This window comes from Hemitrygon akajei, chromosome 16 (genome assembly GCF_048418815.1).
Source record: "Hemitrygon akajei chromosome 16, sHemAka1.3, whole genome shotgun sequence".
NCBI classification, from domain to species: Eukaryota; Metazoa; Chordata; class Chondrichthyes; order Myliobatiformes; family Dasyatidae; genus Hemitrygon; species Hemitrygon akajei.
The window spans coordinates 25,038,179-25,053,247 of NC_133139.1; the positions used below are offsets into that span (position 1 = coordinate 25,038,179).

General features: G+C 45.1%; 1 protein-coding gene across 1 annotated transcript in view; it reads left to right on the forward strand.

Annotated features, from left to right (window-relative positions):
• The first annotated feature begins 1,357 nt into the window (after positions 1–1,357).
• The window catches only part of LOC140740325 (interleukin-31 receptor subunit alpha-like), a 43,308-nt gene continuing 29,596 nt past the window's right edge, over positions 1,358–15,069 (forward strand). Inside the window, exons 1-4 of the mRNA XM_073069477.1 lie at positions 1,358–1,453; positions 5,289–5,354; positions 12,312–12,429; positions 12,706–12,878. Of these exons, the coding sequence (XP_072925578.1) occupies positions 1,408–1,453; positions 5,289–5,354; positions 12,312–12,429; positions 12,706–12,878 (403 nt within the window). The 5' untranslated portion in view covers positions 1,358–1,407. The remainder of the gene's footprint in view (positions 1,454–5,288; positions 5,355–12,311; positions 12,430–12,705; positions 12,879–15,069) is intronic.

The following is a 15,069-nucleotide window of genomic DNA, read 5'->3' on the forward strand; positions in this document are numbered from 1 at the left end:
TTGTTCACTCACCTGTCACCATTCTCGGTCCAAGTCACGTCATTCCTTTCACATCAGAGTCATGGCATCAGTTTCCCTTTACATGCATCACTTGGGCTCTATAGAGCACAGGAACAGGCCATTCAGCCCACAATGCTGCTGCTAGCCATTGTGCTAATTTAAACAGCACGCCTGCCTGCACGCAGTCCATATTCCTCGATTACCTGCCGGCTCAAGTGCTGTATAAGTGCCTCTTAAACATTTAAATCATATCTGCTACAGCATTATTTTTACGCAAGTTTCATCCCTTCAGGGTGCAATGGGAGCTGGACCTTCCTCCATTGCTCCTTTGCAGCAGTCACACCAAGTTTCAAGGCGTCCATCAGCACGTAGCCATGGATGTGCTGTTCATAATATTTATTCACAAACAGCCCATTCCATTTCTTTGCGTCTGCCTGTTACTCCCCCCTGGATCTGCTTCTCCTTCCCTTCCTCCTATTGTTCACTCTCCTTTCCTATGATTATTTCTTCTCCGATTCTTTCCTCTCCAGCCCTTGACCTTCCCCACCCACCTGGCTTCACCTATCACCTCCCGCAGCTTTTTATTCAGACATTTCCCTTCTTATCTCAGTCCCAAAGAAGGGTCTCAGCCCAAAATGTCAACTGTTTACTCTTTTCCATTGATGCCGCCTGGCCTGCTGAGTTCCTCCAGCGCTTTGTGTGTGTTGCATTAGGTTGTTAAAGCTATTGTATTTTCATAGCTAACTTCACTGTGAAAAGCCTTAATTGTAGATGTATTTAGCGATAGAGTTTAAAATTATTGGCTTGGACCTTGGGCCTTAGAACATTGGGACAATTGTTGAGGGATCAGCCATCAGTATACAGTACACTGTGTGAGGGGAGGTATCTGAAGTTAAGCGCAGGAGTCCCAATCTGACCTTGAGGTATTTAAACCACTTGTCCCTGAAGGGTCAGTGAACAGCACTTCCAGCTTGGTCTAACTCCCCCTCACAACCTGCACAGCCCTGGGAAGAACACAGGGCTAATAGGAAGGGTAATTTGCTCCATGTAGCATTTCCAAAGGCACACAACAGAAAGGTCATGACCGTGCTTTCCTCAATAATTCTCTATTTTAACAACACAGAAGAAATCGGAATTCCTTGTCAGAAGCTCTCCACACTTTCCACGTACTTTATTTCTCCGTTCTCACCGACTTGGTCTATCTCAGGCCAGTCCTACCCTCCTGCCCTTTCCTGCGGATCTCATAACCTTGCGCATTGCATTCTCAATCGTGACCATTAGGGTACAGCTGAACTGAGGCTCACGTCAGTAATGCTCAGGAAGTAACATCAAAGACAGCAACGATGAAAGCACGGCATCGACACCACTCTCCTCAGAACTGCCACAACCTGCGTCAACACTGAAGAAATGGTCTTGTTTCTGCTGGTATCTTTCTCCACGCTGCTTTTCAGAGGTAACCGGGTGCTATGTGTTGCTATTACCATGTGGTCTTATATCTCTCACACCAGAAGTGAAAGCAAGAGCTGTGGAGAATTATCAGATTAAAAAATACATTAAGAGGTTTATATAGCCAGAGACTTCGAGTTTATCAAATAACCACAAGATTTTATAGATGAGTTCTTTTTCAAATCTGTGTTCAGGCAATTCACAAGCTCTTGAATGGTGCGTGAGGATTGTTTCACCTATGGGAGGACCCCATTAATAGCTTGATTAAGAATATATTTAGGAGATTGTTAGCATCACATCACTCTCCTCATATCAGTGTGCTTTGCACAGGTTATTGAAATATAGTCACTAGTTGTGGTTTTTACCAGGACGACCATCATATCTTGTACGTCTCTATTTGTGCTTTGAGCTGATCGCTTACTGGGCCGTTCCAGAGGGCAGTTCATCATTCAGCAATGCGTCTGAAGTCACAAGCGGGCCAGACCAAGTAAGGATGGGAGATTTCCTCCCCTGAAGGGACATCAGTAAAATGCATGTTCCTTAACACTCATCTGTTAATCTTATGTCATTGGTACTAATATTACATTTTGAATGGGAATTAAGCTGATGATTATTAGATAAGATGTAAATTTGACTTTCACCTTTGCAGTTGCTGAATCAGCGGTGTCGATGCAGTTCAGTAACTCAACCAATATTCTGCTACGTTTCCCTTGTTTGTTTGGGGTTGGTGTTGTTGAATGTACTGTTCCGTACGGAAGCACTTCTCTTCCCGAACGTTGATGTATATGTGTATGTGTATATTTCACACTGATCTTAGAGATACAGGAGTGGAATTTAAATCATGATTACAAGAACACAAGGATAACTAGAGGAGGAAACTGGAACATTGGCAGTGGGGAAGAGGGAAGAGACAGGTTGCAGGGTCTGTTGCATGTCGAGAGACGTACATAAATAATAACGGGGTAATAATATTGGTTCATTCAACACTCCCATGAAAACTCCAGGGAAGGTACTTCGGGAGGTTTAAGCATAACCAGGGTGGCTCCCTACTTCAATGAGGAGAGGAAGTGGACTGTAAACTGATGCTATTGCAGGCAACATTTAGGAAAGAGCGGGGACAATGCAAGGAGTTAGGGTTGGAATTCAGAAAGCCTGACTGGTGAGAGGTGGCAATCAGTGTTGAATGGATGATGAAAAATTAACAGCTAGCCAAGTGGGACAATTTGGATCTGAGGGTGGATAAAGTATCCATTAAATATCCAGTAGCAAGGAAGCAATTAATCCAAGATGAGTTGCAAGATTAAAAGAGATACTTGAAACAGAAGTACAGTGAAATTTGGAACGAAGACACCAGGAAGTGCAAAGGAGTTTTGAAAATGGATAATATCATTTTGCAAACCTTGAGATTGAATAATTGTTACTGATGAATGGAGACATGTTGATCCATAGGCAGAGTTTGTTGTTGGGATTTCGGATTTCATAATAAACTGAGGCTGAATCTATCCTGGCGTCTGTGACTGGCTGTGTATATGAGCTGACCCTTTCACAGGGATCAAGGATTGGAATCAACGCACAAGGTGGTCTCTTGCTGGGATCTGGGCTGTTAGAACGCAGAGGCTCTCCTTTAATTGTTTAATCCCAAAATAAACTCTAAATGGCACCATTATAGGGTACATCTGTACACCTGCTCGTTAATGCAAATATCTAATCGGCCAATCACGTGGCAGCAACTCAATGCATGCAAGCATGCAGGCATGGTCAAGAGGTTCAGTTGTTGTTCAGACCAAACATCAGAGTGGGGAAGAAACGTGAACTAAGTGATTTTGACCTTGGAACGATTGTTAGCGCCAGATGGGGTGTTTTGATCTGGGATTTTCCATGCAAAGCAGTTCTCTAGGGTTCACGAAGAATGGTGTGAGAAACAAAAAATGTCCGGTGAGTGGCAGTTCTGTGGGTGGAAATGCCTCCTTAAGGAGAGAGGTCAGAGAAGAATGGCCAGGCTGACAGGAGGGCGACAGTAACTCAAATAACCATGCATTAGAACAGAGGAGTGCGGGAGAGCATCTCTGAACACACAACACTGCATTTGTTCTTCCATAATTTGGGAGAAAGTTAAAGTTCATACAGATTGCCCAAAGGGGATGATAAAATTCAGATCCTAACAGCCCCACCTTTGCAACAACTGATACTAATTCAACACTAAGAACTCACTAATAATCATTAAAACACTTTGTCGTTATTTTACTTTTTAATGTTGCTCCTGGGCTACAAAACGTGCATATAAAAGTTCTCACCTCCCTGCTAATCTGCATTATCTTTACCTTCATTTTAATTTTCCTCTCTTTGCCGGAAATTTTCACTCAGTCTCTAATAATCATCTACTGGTGTTGTGAGATGGAAAGCCCACATAAAGGGATTGTGAATTATTGGGGTTTATATGCAGTATAACCTGTACACAGGAGTGAGTTACAATTTACTACATGCTATATGATTGAAAGCTTCAGGGGTTTATATCCAGAATAACAGATACCTGGGTGTGAGCTTCATGCCATGATATATTTGAAGGTTTCAAGATTGTTTACATACAGAATAACAGTGGGTCTGTAGGGCTTGTATACGGAATAATGAATACTTGGTTTTGAGTTAAAGAATGGAACATAATACAAGTTATTTTATATATGGAATAATAGATATCTGGAGTTGAGCTCCAGGCTGGAATCATCGAGTGGCATTGGGTGTCAGAATGTAATGAAGGTACTGAGTGTTGAGTGAAAATGTGCTCTGGATAGATTTACCAATTCACGTCTCAGTAAAGAGTCTGTGGGTATCCGATGATGTCTCTGTTAGGGGCGTAGTCCTTGCCAGCATGGTCAACACTTACTACCCGTATCGAATTTCATCTGAAAAGGTGGGAGAGAGCTAACTTTGTGAATGGTTGTGGCTTAACACTATTCGTGCTCCTGTGGAGCCTGGTGGTAATGGTATGGTGGGTACTGCAGTCAGGCAGCAGTCAAATTATCGGATTAGTAATCCAGATACATGGATTAACAAGCCAGAGACCCTTGTACAAATCCCACTCTGGCGATCGTGGAACGTAAATACCTTTGTACATCTGGAACAACTGCCCCCTGGAATACCCAGGTTTTCTGCGTTTTGGATGTGGACTTGGACCATAGACTTTTTGTTTTTAGTCTTATAGTTTTTTTCATATTCTGTGTTTTTCGCCCGATCTTTCTCGTTTATTTTTGTGTGCGTGGGAGGGTGATTTCGGGGTTGATGATGGTGCTGCTGTTCTTTTCTTTCTTGGTTTCGTGGCTATCTGGAGAATGAACCTATGAACCTTTGAAGAGACAAATGACAGATTGTCGCAAAAATAAACATTAATTTATTTTATTTAGAGATACAGCATGGTAACAGGCCCTCCTGCGCCACCCAGTTATACCCATGTGACCAATGAACCTACCAATCTGTGCTTACCCTTTTGTCTTTGCAATGTGGGAGGACTGGGGCACTCAGGGGAAACACACACAGTCACAGGGAGAACCTACTGTCTTGACCTCCTACAGACAGCAGTGGAATTGAACCTGGGTCGCTGGTGCTATAATAACGTATTGCTGAACGCTACACTGAAGTCTCCAGGAGAGGAAATCCTCTCCTAGTCGTTTCTTGTGGGACTCCTGACTCTTAAGACAACAAGCCACACAGCTGAACCATTCGCAACCATCTTCTCGAGCACGAGAAGGGATGAGTAATAACTGTTGGTCTTACCCAGAAGCACCCAGATCCTTAAAAAGTGTGAAAGTAAGAGATGAAAGTCACCTGTGTTGATATCTATTCTGCAGATACTCTTGGGACTATCACCAGTCAGCGCTGTCAGGAAGATGAGGAATCCAGCAATGTCACAACAGGTAGGAAGAGAATGAACAATTGTTGAATTGTGAGCCTGTACTTGGGGCTAAGTAGCCCCAGCTACATGACTCCTGCTTGCCTGGAGGAAACTGTTCACTTAGGAGTTGGGGCTTGGTGACCTCCAACTGGGTATGATCGAATATATGTCGGAACCTCTTGCAGCCCTTGAAACACAAGAGGCTGCAGAGGATGGGATCTGCAGGGTCAAATAATCCCCTGGAGGAACTCAATGAGTTGAACAGGATCTGTGGGAGGAAAGGGACTGTCGACTCAAACAGTATGGGGTGGTGGTGGTGGTGGTGGTGGTGGTGGTGGTGGTGGTGGTGGTGGTGGTGGTGGTGGTGGTGGTGTGTGTGTGTGTGTGTGTGTGTGTGTGTGTGTGTGTGTGTGTGTGTGTGTGTGTGTGTGTGTGTGTGTGTGTGTGTGTGTGTGTGTGTGTGTTGATCTGAGCGGTGAATGTTATATGTTGGTGCAAGTCACCTTTTCGGTCTGAGTTTGCTCTTTGTTGCTGAGGAAACTTTCCACCTTTTCCCTCCGTGACCACCAGCTGAGATAATTCCGGGAAACTCAGGAACTGCTGGGGATTTGTGTTGAAGATCTAGTTGCACATTGGAGGAGGTTGTACGTCAGTGAGAGACCCGTGCATTGATGTAGGTTATCTGTTGGTGTCAATTTTGCATTGAAGAGATTTGTGTGTTGCTGTGAATCATATATTGGCGTGCGCTGTGTGTTGGTGAAGCTGTGTAGTGTGTGTCATAGGTCGGTGGCCTGTGAATTGGCGAGGCTCATGTCAGCTAGAATCGTGATTTGGTGTAATATGTGTTCGTCCCGTTGATGCGTTGGTATGAGATACATGTGGAGTCAGCTGTGAGTCAATTCGAGTCATGCCTCGATGTGTTTTGTGTCAGTGAGAAGCATGCGTCAGTGTGCGTGTGTGCGATGTGAAGCGTGTGCCCGTGTCTGTTATGTGTTGGTGAGAGTCATGTGCGGACATGAGGTACGTGATGTGAGTGTTTTGATTTGAGTTGTGTAAGTGTGCGCTTTATGCCATATGAGTGGTGTGTCAGTGCATGTACTGGCGAGTTGTGTGACAGTATAAGTGACACGTTAGTCTGGATTATTTGTGACCTTGAGTTACATGTTACATGTATGTGATGTGTGTTGTATGTTGATATGAGTCCTGTGTCTGTGAGAATCATGTATTGACATGGGTCACATGCCAGAATGGTTGTGGTTTAGTAGGTGTCTACCTATGCATTTTTGCACGTTTCTCTGAGCCACACATCAGTGTGTTTGGAGCGTTGGTGCAAATGTCTGCTGGTGGCAGCCTGTTCAGTGGTTCTGCCGCCGACCCCGGGCATGAAAGCTGCCAATGAGGCGTGAGTGTTGTTGTGCAGCTCAGGGTGAGGCAACACGTGGGCACCTCCGCATGGATCCACTTCGCATCGGCGCGTGGGAGTGGAGCGTGTGCTGTTGTTCACATTTGGGGTCAAGGGGATTTACAGGTCATTGTGCTACAGTGCAGAAGCTGCAGTGAGGAATTACTCACCCTGAGAAACGGATGCACCTATTTGCTACGAGTTTTGCTAAGTGCTACGACTCGTGTTTTCCGCTGATCTGTGCAGACTGTGGTCTCTCTGATCTGAGTAATGATAACCATGAGTTCCAGCTGTTGAGCTCTGTTAGTGCCGTTGGCTTTATTCCAACAAAGACCATGCTCCCTTACTTCTGAATATCTTACCATTCATGAAGTTTATTCTTGAAACTGGTCCTTTTATTTAAGGTGTAAACCGGGAGAGCAGAATTCCTGCACCAACACAATGCTTCAGTTCCCCCTGGCATTGTCCCTCATGTTGTAGATCTACAGTGACTCTCTAGTTGTCCTCTTAGAATCATAGAGCCATAGAAGAGTACAGCGCAGAAACAGGCCCTTCAGCCCATCTAGTCCACACTGAAACCATTTAAACTGCCGACTCCCATCAACTTGCACTGGGACCGTAGCCCCCCATATTCCTACCATCATTTACATATCCAAATTTTTCTTAAACTTTGAAACTGAGCTCGCATGCTCCACTTGTACTGGCAGCTTGCTCCACACTCTCACGGCCCTCTGAGTGAAGAAATTTCCCCTCATGCTCCCCTTAAACTTTTCACCTTTCACCCTTAACCCATGACCTCTGGTTGTGGTCCCACCCAACCTCAGTAGAAGAAGCCTGCCTGCATTTACCCTATCGATACCCCTCATAATTTTGTATACTTCTACCACATCTCCTCTCAATCTTCTACATTCCAAGGAATGAAGTCCTAACCTGTTCAATGTTTCCTTATAACTCAGGTCCCCCAGTCCCGGCAACATCCTTGTAAATTTTCTCTGTACTCTTTCAACCTTATTGACATCTTTCCTGTAGAAAGGTGACCAAAACTGCACACAATACTCCAAATTAGGCCTCACCAATATTTTATACAACTTCAACATAACATCCCATTTCCTGTACTCAATACTTTGATTTATGAGGGCCAATGTACCAAAAGCTTTCTTAATGACTGTGGTGAACTACATACACCTGTCTGGACTGCTCCTGTGGCTCCTCCCACAGACCCCGGTATAAAGGCGATTGAGGCCTGAGCCTGGCCTCATTCTCCAGGATGTAGTATGGTGGTCAACTACTGCTTGTTCTTTCTTCCAGTCAATAAAAGCTGATATCTCGCCTTCACGTCTCAGAGAGAGTTATTGATGGTGCATCAATGACCCTATCTACCTGTGACGCCACTGTCAACAAACTATGGACCTGTACTCCCAGATCCGTTTGTTCTACTACACTCCTCAGTGCATGATCACTCACTGTGTAAGACCTACCCTGGTAGGTCCCACTGAAGTGCGACACTTTGCACTTGTCTACATTAAATTGCATCTGCCATTTTTCAGCCCGTGTTTCCAGCTGGTCCAGATCCTGCTGAAAGACATGATAACCTTCCTCGCTGTCCACTACACCAGCAATCTTGGTGTCATCTGCAAATTTGCTGATCCAGTTAACCACATTAGATAGATAGATAGATAGATAGATAGATAGATAGATAGATAGATAGATAGATAGATAGATAGATAGATACTTTATTCATCCCCATGGGGAAATTCAACTTTTTTTCCAATGTCCCATACACTTGTTGTAGCAAAACTAATTACATACAATACTTAACTCAGTAAAAAATATGATATGCATCTAAATCACTATCTCAAAAAGCATTAATAATAGCTTTTAAAAAGTTCTTAAGTCCTGGCGGTTGAATTGTAAAGCCTAATGGCATTGGGGAGTATTGACCTCTTCATCCTGTCTGAGGAGCATTGCATCGATAGTAACCTGTCGCTGAAACTGCTTCTCTGTCTCTGGATGGTGCTATGTAGAGGATGTTCAGAGTTTTCCATAATTGACCGTAGCCTACTCAGCGCCCTTCGCTCAGCTACCGATGTTAAACTCTCCAGTACTTTGCCCACGACAGAGCCCGCCTTCCTTACCAGCTTATTAAGACGTGAGGCGTCCCTCTTCTTAATGCTTCCTCCCCAACACGCCACCAGAAAGAAGAGGGCGCTCTCCACAACTGACCTATAGAACATCTTCAGCATCTCACTACAGACATTGAATGACGCCAACCTTCTAAGGAAGTAAGGAAGTATCATCCAGATCTTTGATACAGATGACAAATAACAGTGGACTCAGCACCTGGAAGGGCTTACTTTGCAATGTATTCCAACAAACAAACAAACAAACAAACAAATAAATAAATAAATAAACAAACAAACAAACAAACAAACAAACAAACAAACAAACAAACAAACACACACACACACACACACACACACACAATGCTGGTGGAACGCTGCAGGCCAGGCAGCATCTATAGGAAGAAGTACAGTCGATGTTTCGGGCCGAGACCCTTCGTCAGGTGACTCTATCACTCTAAATGGAGTCTGTGCTTTTCCCCACCACTCCAAAAGCCTGCTGCAGTCATTGAAGTTCTTGCCAAAAGAGCCTTTACAACAGCATTCGTTGATCACCACAGCTTCATAGCAACTCACCTCTGACCTCAGTCCAACCCCAGTCTGATATTACCAAGACCTTCCTGTGAACTGATGTCAGGCTCACTCCAGTCACAGTCACATGTTTCTGAAGCATGATGTTCCAAGGATATTTAACAACTTTCTCACGTGCATATTGAAAATGTGGCAGCAAGTACATCAATGTACTGCTTTCCAGAGCTGAAGGTGACTTCTTCTACTCCAGTTCTGTGTGTTCCGAGGTGGTTAATGAGGCCACCCTGGGGTCTGAGATTCTGTCACTCGTGGGGAAGGAAATGCTTGATAGGATAGGTGACAGGATACCTCAGCCAATGCCAAGGTCATTTTGCTGTTCACACTATGTTTCCATGGGCTCCTGATAAATGGGCAGATTCTCTGTGCCATCTTGAACGTCCCTTCTTCATTTGGAACTGTCATTGTCCAGCGATTCCCAAGCATCAGTGAGGGTGTTAATCTTTGTCAAGCAAATTTGCTCCAATCCCCCAGTGAAAAGAATTTCTTGGTTAAGTAGTTACTCAGTGATAACATATAGTGGATACCGTTGCTCCACGTATTTCTTATGGAGTTCTCACGTGTTGATGGTCATGTCCATTGTGCCTCTGGATGGATAGTTTCTCAGTGTATCTCCAGCCACTGGGAAGAAGAGGAGGGTGAGGAGGATCCTGATGCAGAGTGATAATCCCCTCTGTGGTTAACACAACAGTATTTGCCTACTTTTGAGGAGAACTGGCAGAAACACGGCGTCTCTGATGTCCACTCCCCCTGCCACTTTTGGGAGATGGGGCTGTGCATTTCCCCTCTGCTAACTTTTAGAACTTCAGCAGGCACACCAGTTCCCATGGCAACTGCTCCGCACGTGACCGCGAGAAACGGCAGGGAGTCGTGGACACAGCTCTACACATCACAGGAACCAGCCTCTGCTCCAAGGACTCTGTCTGTGCCTCGCACAGTAAGGCAGTGACCCCCCCCCCCGCCCCCCATCCACCTCAGCCATTTCTCTCTTTTCCCTGGTCCTCTCAGGAAGAAAGTACAAATGTGTCAAAACAGGTACCACCAGGCTCGAGGACAGATTATAACCCACTGTTATCAGACTCCTGAATGGATACGATGGACTCTTGACCTCACAGTCTACCTCGTTATGACCCTGCATTTTATCATTTGCTGCACTGAACTTTCTCTGTCGCTCTTACACTTTATTCTTTATTGTTATTGGCTTGCCTTATTCTAGCTCACCGCGTTGTGCAATGAATCGATCTGTACAGATAATACGCAAGGCGAGCTTCTCGCTGTCTACGTGACAACAATCAACCAATACCGATATCAATACGTCAGCAGTGTGACCAATACAGCCCTTCCCCCGGTGATCCAGTCATCCTCCCAACAGGTCAGCCCTACCTCAGCGCCACCAGCCTCAATCCTTAATCTCTTGACGTGAAATGGATTTGGAAGCAGTGAATGATTTGGATGGAGCTTTTCCATGCATATCTGGGCAGAGATGGTCATATCAGAATCAGAATCAGGTTTACTATCTGCCCGAGAAATTTACTATCACCAATTAGACAAATAAAGACACAAATCCTGGTATTGCATGATCACGGAGAGCCAGCTTTGACACTGCTAAAGCAAGCACAAGCATGGTCTTTCATATCCTAAAATACACGCAGTAAAGCAGTTTTCAGGGGTCGAGAGTTCCTGCTCAGAACTTATTGACAAGGTTCTGGATGCTTTTAACTTTCACTGTTCGTTCTCCCCGTGACCACGTGGGTCCTGTAGCCTCGAAGGCCAATAGTTCCTCCTCAATGATTATAAGATACCAAGACATTAGTCACGTAGCCTTAAGGGCTTAGGGGGGTCCTCCTTACACTCAACATCCGTGAGTTCTTCATTTCTTACAGGACTTAATGCTCATTAGTATGAGCAGACAGACCCCATCTGCCTCTTTCCCTGCTATTGTCATGATTTTGTTCATTCTCGGGCTTCATTTTCTTCCACGTTGCCACGGACGTACGTTGTGAGATCTGTCGCTTTGCAGCGCCGGTACAGTACAAGACATAATAATAAAAACATCACTATAAGCTGCAATAAGAAATACAAAAAATAAATAGGCAGTGCAACAAGGGAGCGATATATTGAGGTAACGTTCATGGGTTCATGGTCTGTTCAGAAATCTGATGACGGAGGGGAAGAAGCTGTTCCCAAAGCGTTGAGTGTGGGTCTTCAGGCTCCTGAAGCTCCTCTCTGCTGGTAGTAATGAGAAGAGGGCATGTCCTGGATGGTGCGGGTTCTTAACGGTGAATGTCACCTTTTTGAGACATTGCCTGCGGAAGGTGTCATGGCTAGAGCCACGATGGAGCTGTCTGGTTTTACAATCTTCCACGACTATGTCCGACCCACATGCAGTGAAGGTTAAGTCAAGTCGCTTTTTATTGTCATTTCGACCATAACTGCTGGTACAGTACACAGTAAAAACGAGATGATGTTTTTCAGGACCATGGGTGCTGCATGAAACAGTACAAAAACTACACTGAACTATGTGAAAACAACACAGAAAAAAAGAAACTACACTAGACTACAGACCTGCCCAGGACTGTATAAAGTGCACAAAACAGTGCAGGCATTACAATAAATAATAAGTAAGACAATAGGCACAGTAGAGGGCAGTAAGTTGGTGTCAGTTCAGGCTCTGGGTGTCGAGGAGTCTGATGGCTTGGGGGAAGAAACTGTTACATAGTCTGGTCGTGAGAGCCCGAATGCTTCGGAGCCTTTTCCCAGACGGCAGGAGGGAGAAGAGTTTGTATGAGGGGTGTGTGGGGTCCTTCATAATGCTAAAAGCAAATGCTAGTTCTACGTCTGCACTGACTCTTTGTCACTGATTTTACAGGGAGCCCATATGCACCTTCAGGTCTGATCTGTTACAGAGAGTGGAGAGAAGACAATAAGCCATTCAACTGCACATGGAGGAGAGGGAAGGATCTATCAGAGTACCGACTGTGCTACTGGTGAGTGAGTCCCACCACCCCAAAGTCTGTGCTGACAGCTACACACTGGGCCAGCTCCACTCACCCCCATTTGACAGGAATTTACGTGATTGTGGTCCCTACAGGTTGGAAAGTCTGGAGAGGTCTGACGGAATGTTGTTGCCGGTTTAGAAGTGAGATTTGTGACTCAGTAAAAGACATTAGTGGTTATAAGTTGCTAACGACACACGTTGATTCATTTCTTCCTGCGTGCTTTTTTAACCTTGCCGTTTCTTTGTGTTTTTTTTTCCCACACAGCTGTGACACGTGCAAGACATGCAGGTCGTTTGAGGTGGGAAATAAAACCTCCTACATTGTGGAGCGTGACAATCTCTATATGAACAAAAACCTGACCTTCTGGGTCGAGACAGCAAACGGTAACAGCAAGATGAAGTCAGAGAAGCTGTACGTGGTGCCAGAGCAGGCTGAAAGTGAGTCTCTCTTTTCTGGCAACTGAGCTTCTGATATTCGGAGAGACTAGCCTCTTCTTCTCTCCGACTCTGACTTACAGGTCCCTGTGCTGGATCCTAGTGGTTAACTTCTTGTCCTTAATAGTTGGAGAGATCTGTAGATAGATTCCCTATATCCAGGAGATTTTTTGCTCAGCGCATAAATCAGCTCTGCTCTATCGCATTGAGATTCTGCATCTGTGGGCAACGCCCAGCACCGGCACACGAACCTCCAGCCAACATCAATCTGTACAGCTCAGACTGGACAACAGGGGAAGTACGTCTGTGGGGCTCTATCTGGGTCCAGTGGGGCAGGGGGTGAAGGGCACAGGTAACGTCTTTTCGGAAAGATACTGTCTGTGGCTCAGAAGGTCAGGAGTCAATATCTAAGTGACTCGGGTCTGGTCAGCTTTATGGCACGTAACAACCCTGCTTAGCCATTGCCACTAAGCTCTGCAGTGGCCAGGCACCGTTTGAATGGCAAACAGCCGCAGAAAGTAGAGGCATGGCAGACTACAGGTGCTGGAATCCGAAGCAACAAGCAATCTGTTGGAGGAATTCAACAGCCCGAGCAGCGTTGGTAGGGAGAAAGGAATGGTCGATGTTTCAGGACTACTCAAGATCAGAATCAGAATCAGGTTTATTATCACTGGCATGTGACGTGAAATTTGTTAACTTAGCAGCAGCAGTTCAATGCAATACATAATCTAGCAGAGAAAAATAATAATAATAAATAAAATAATGTTAATAAATAAATAAATTACAGAGTATGTATATTGGATAGATATTTAAAAGTGTAAAAAAAACCAGAAATAATATATATTAAAAGTGAGGTAGTGTCCAAGGGTTCATGTCCATATAGGAATCGGATGGCAGAGGGGAAGAAGCTGTTCCTGAATCGCTGAGTGTGTGTCTTCAGGCTTCTGTACCTCCTACCTGATGGTAACAGTGAGAAAAGGGCATGCCCTGGGTGCTGGAGGTCCTTAATAATGGACGCTGCCTTTCTGAGACACCGCTCCCTAAAGATGTCCAGGGTACTTTGTAGACTGGTACCAAAGATGGAGCTGACTAGATTTACAACCTTCTGCAGCTTCTTTCAGTCCTGTGCAGTAGCCCCTCCGTACCAGACAGTGATGCAGCCTGTCAGAATGCTCTTCACAGTACATCTGTAGAAGTTTTTGAGTGTATTTGTTGACATGCCAAATCTCTTCAAACACCTAATAAAGTATAACTGTTGTCTTGCCTTCTTTATAACTACATTGATATGTTGGGCCCTGGTTAGATCCTCAGAGATCTTGACACCCAGGAACTTAAAGCTGCTCACTCTCTCCGCTTCTGATCCCTCTTTGGGGATTGGTATGTGTTCCTTCGTTTTACCCTTCCTGAAGTCCACAATGGGCTCTTTCGTCTTACTGACGCTGAGTGCCAGGTTGTTGCTGCAGCACCACTCCACTTGTTGGCTTATCTCACTCCTGTACGCCCTCTCATCACCACCTGAGATTCTACCAACAATGGTTGTATTGTCAGCAAATTTATAGATGATATTTGAGCTATGCCTAGCCACACAGTCATATGTATATAGAGAGTAGAGCAGTGGGCTAAGCACACACCTCTGAGGTGCACGTCATTGATCGTCAATGAAGAGGATATGTTATCACCAATCTGCACAGACTGTGGTCTTCTGGTTAGGAAGTTGAGGATCCAATTGCAGAGGAAAATACAAAGGTCCAGGTTCTGCAACTTCTCAATCAGGATTGTGGGAATGATGGTATGCCATTGTCAAAGACCAGTCCTGATGCAGGGTTTAGGCCTGGAACATCAACAGTTCCTTTCTCCCCACAGGTGATACTCGGATCAGCTGAATGCCTCCAGAAAATTGTTGCTGAAAAAGAAAGCTAGCTGCTGGAGGAACTCAGTGGCTCTTGCAGCCTCTGTGGAGGCAGAAGGATGGTCAAGGATTTAGGTCTTGAGACCCCTTGTGCTGCCTATCGGCCCAAAAGACCAACCAACTCTCCGCATCCACAAATGCTGTTTGACCCTGAGTTTTCCAGCAGTTTGCCTTTGCTCCACATTCTAGCATCTGCAGCCTCTTTAGTCTCCGTGACAAGTTGTGCTTTGATCCGCGGAAGTCTCAGGAATGGTCTCTGCTGCATCAGATGGCCCAACCTGTCCC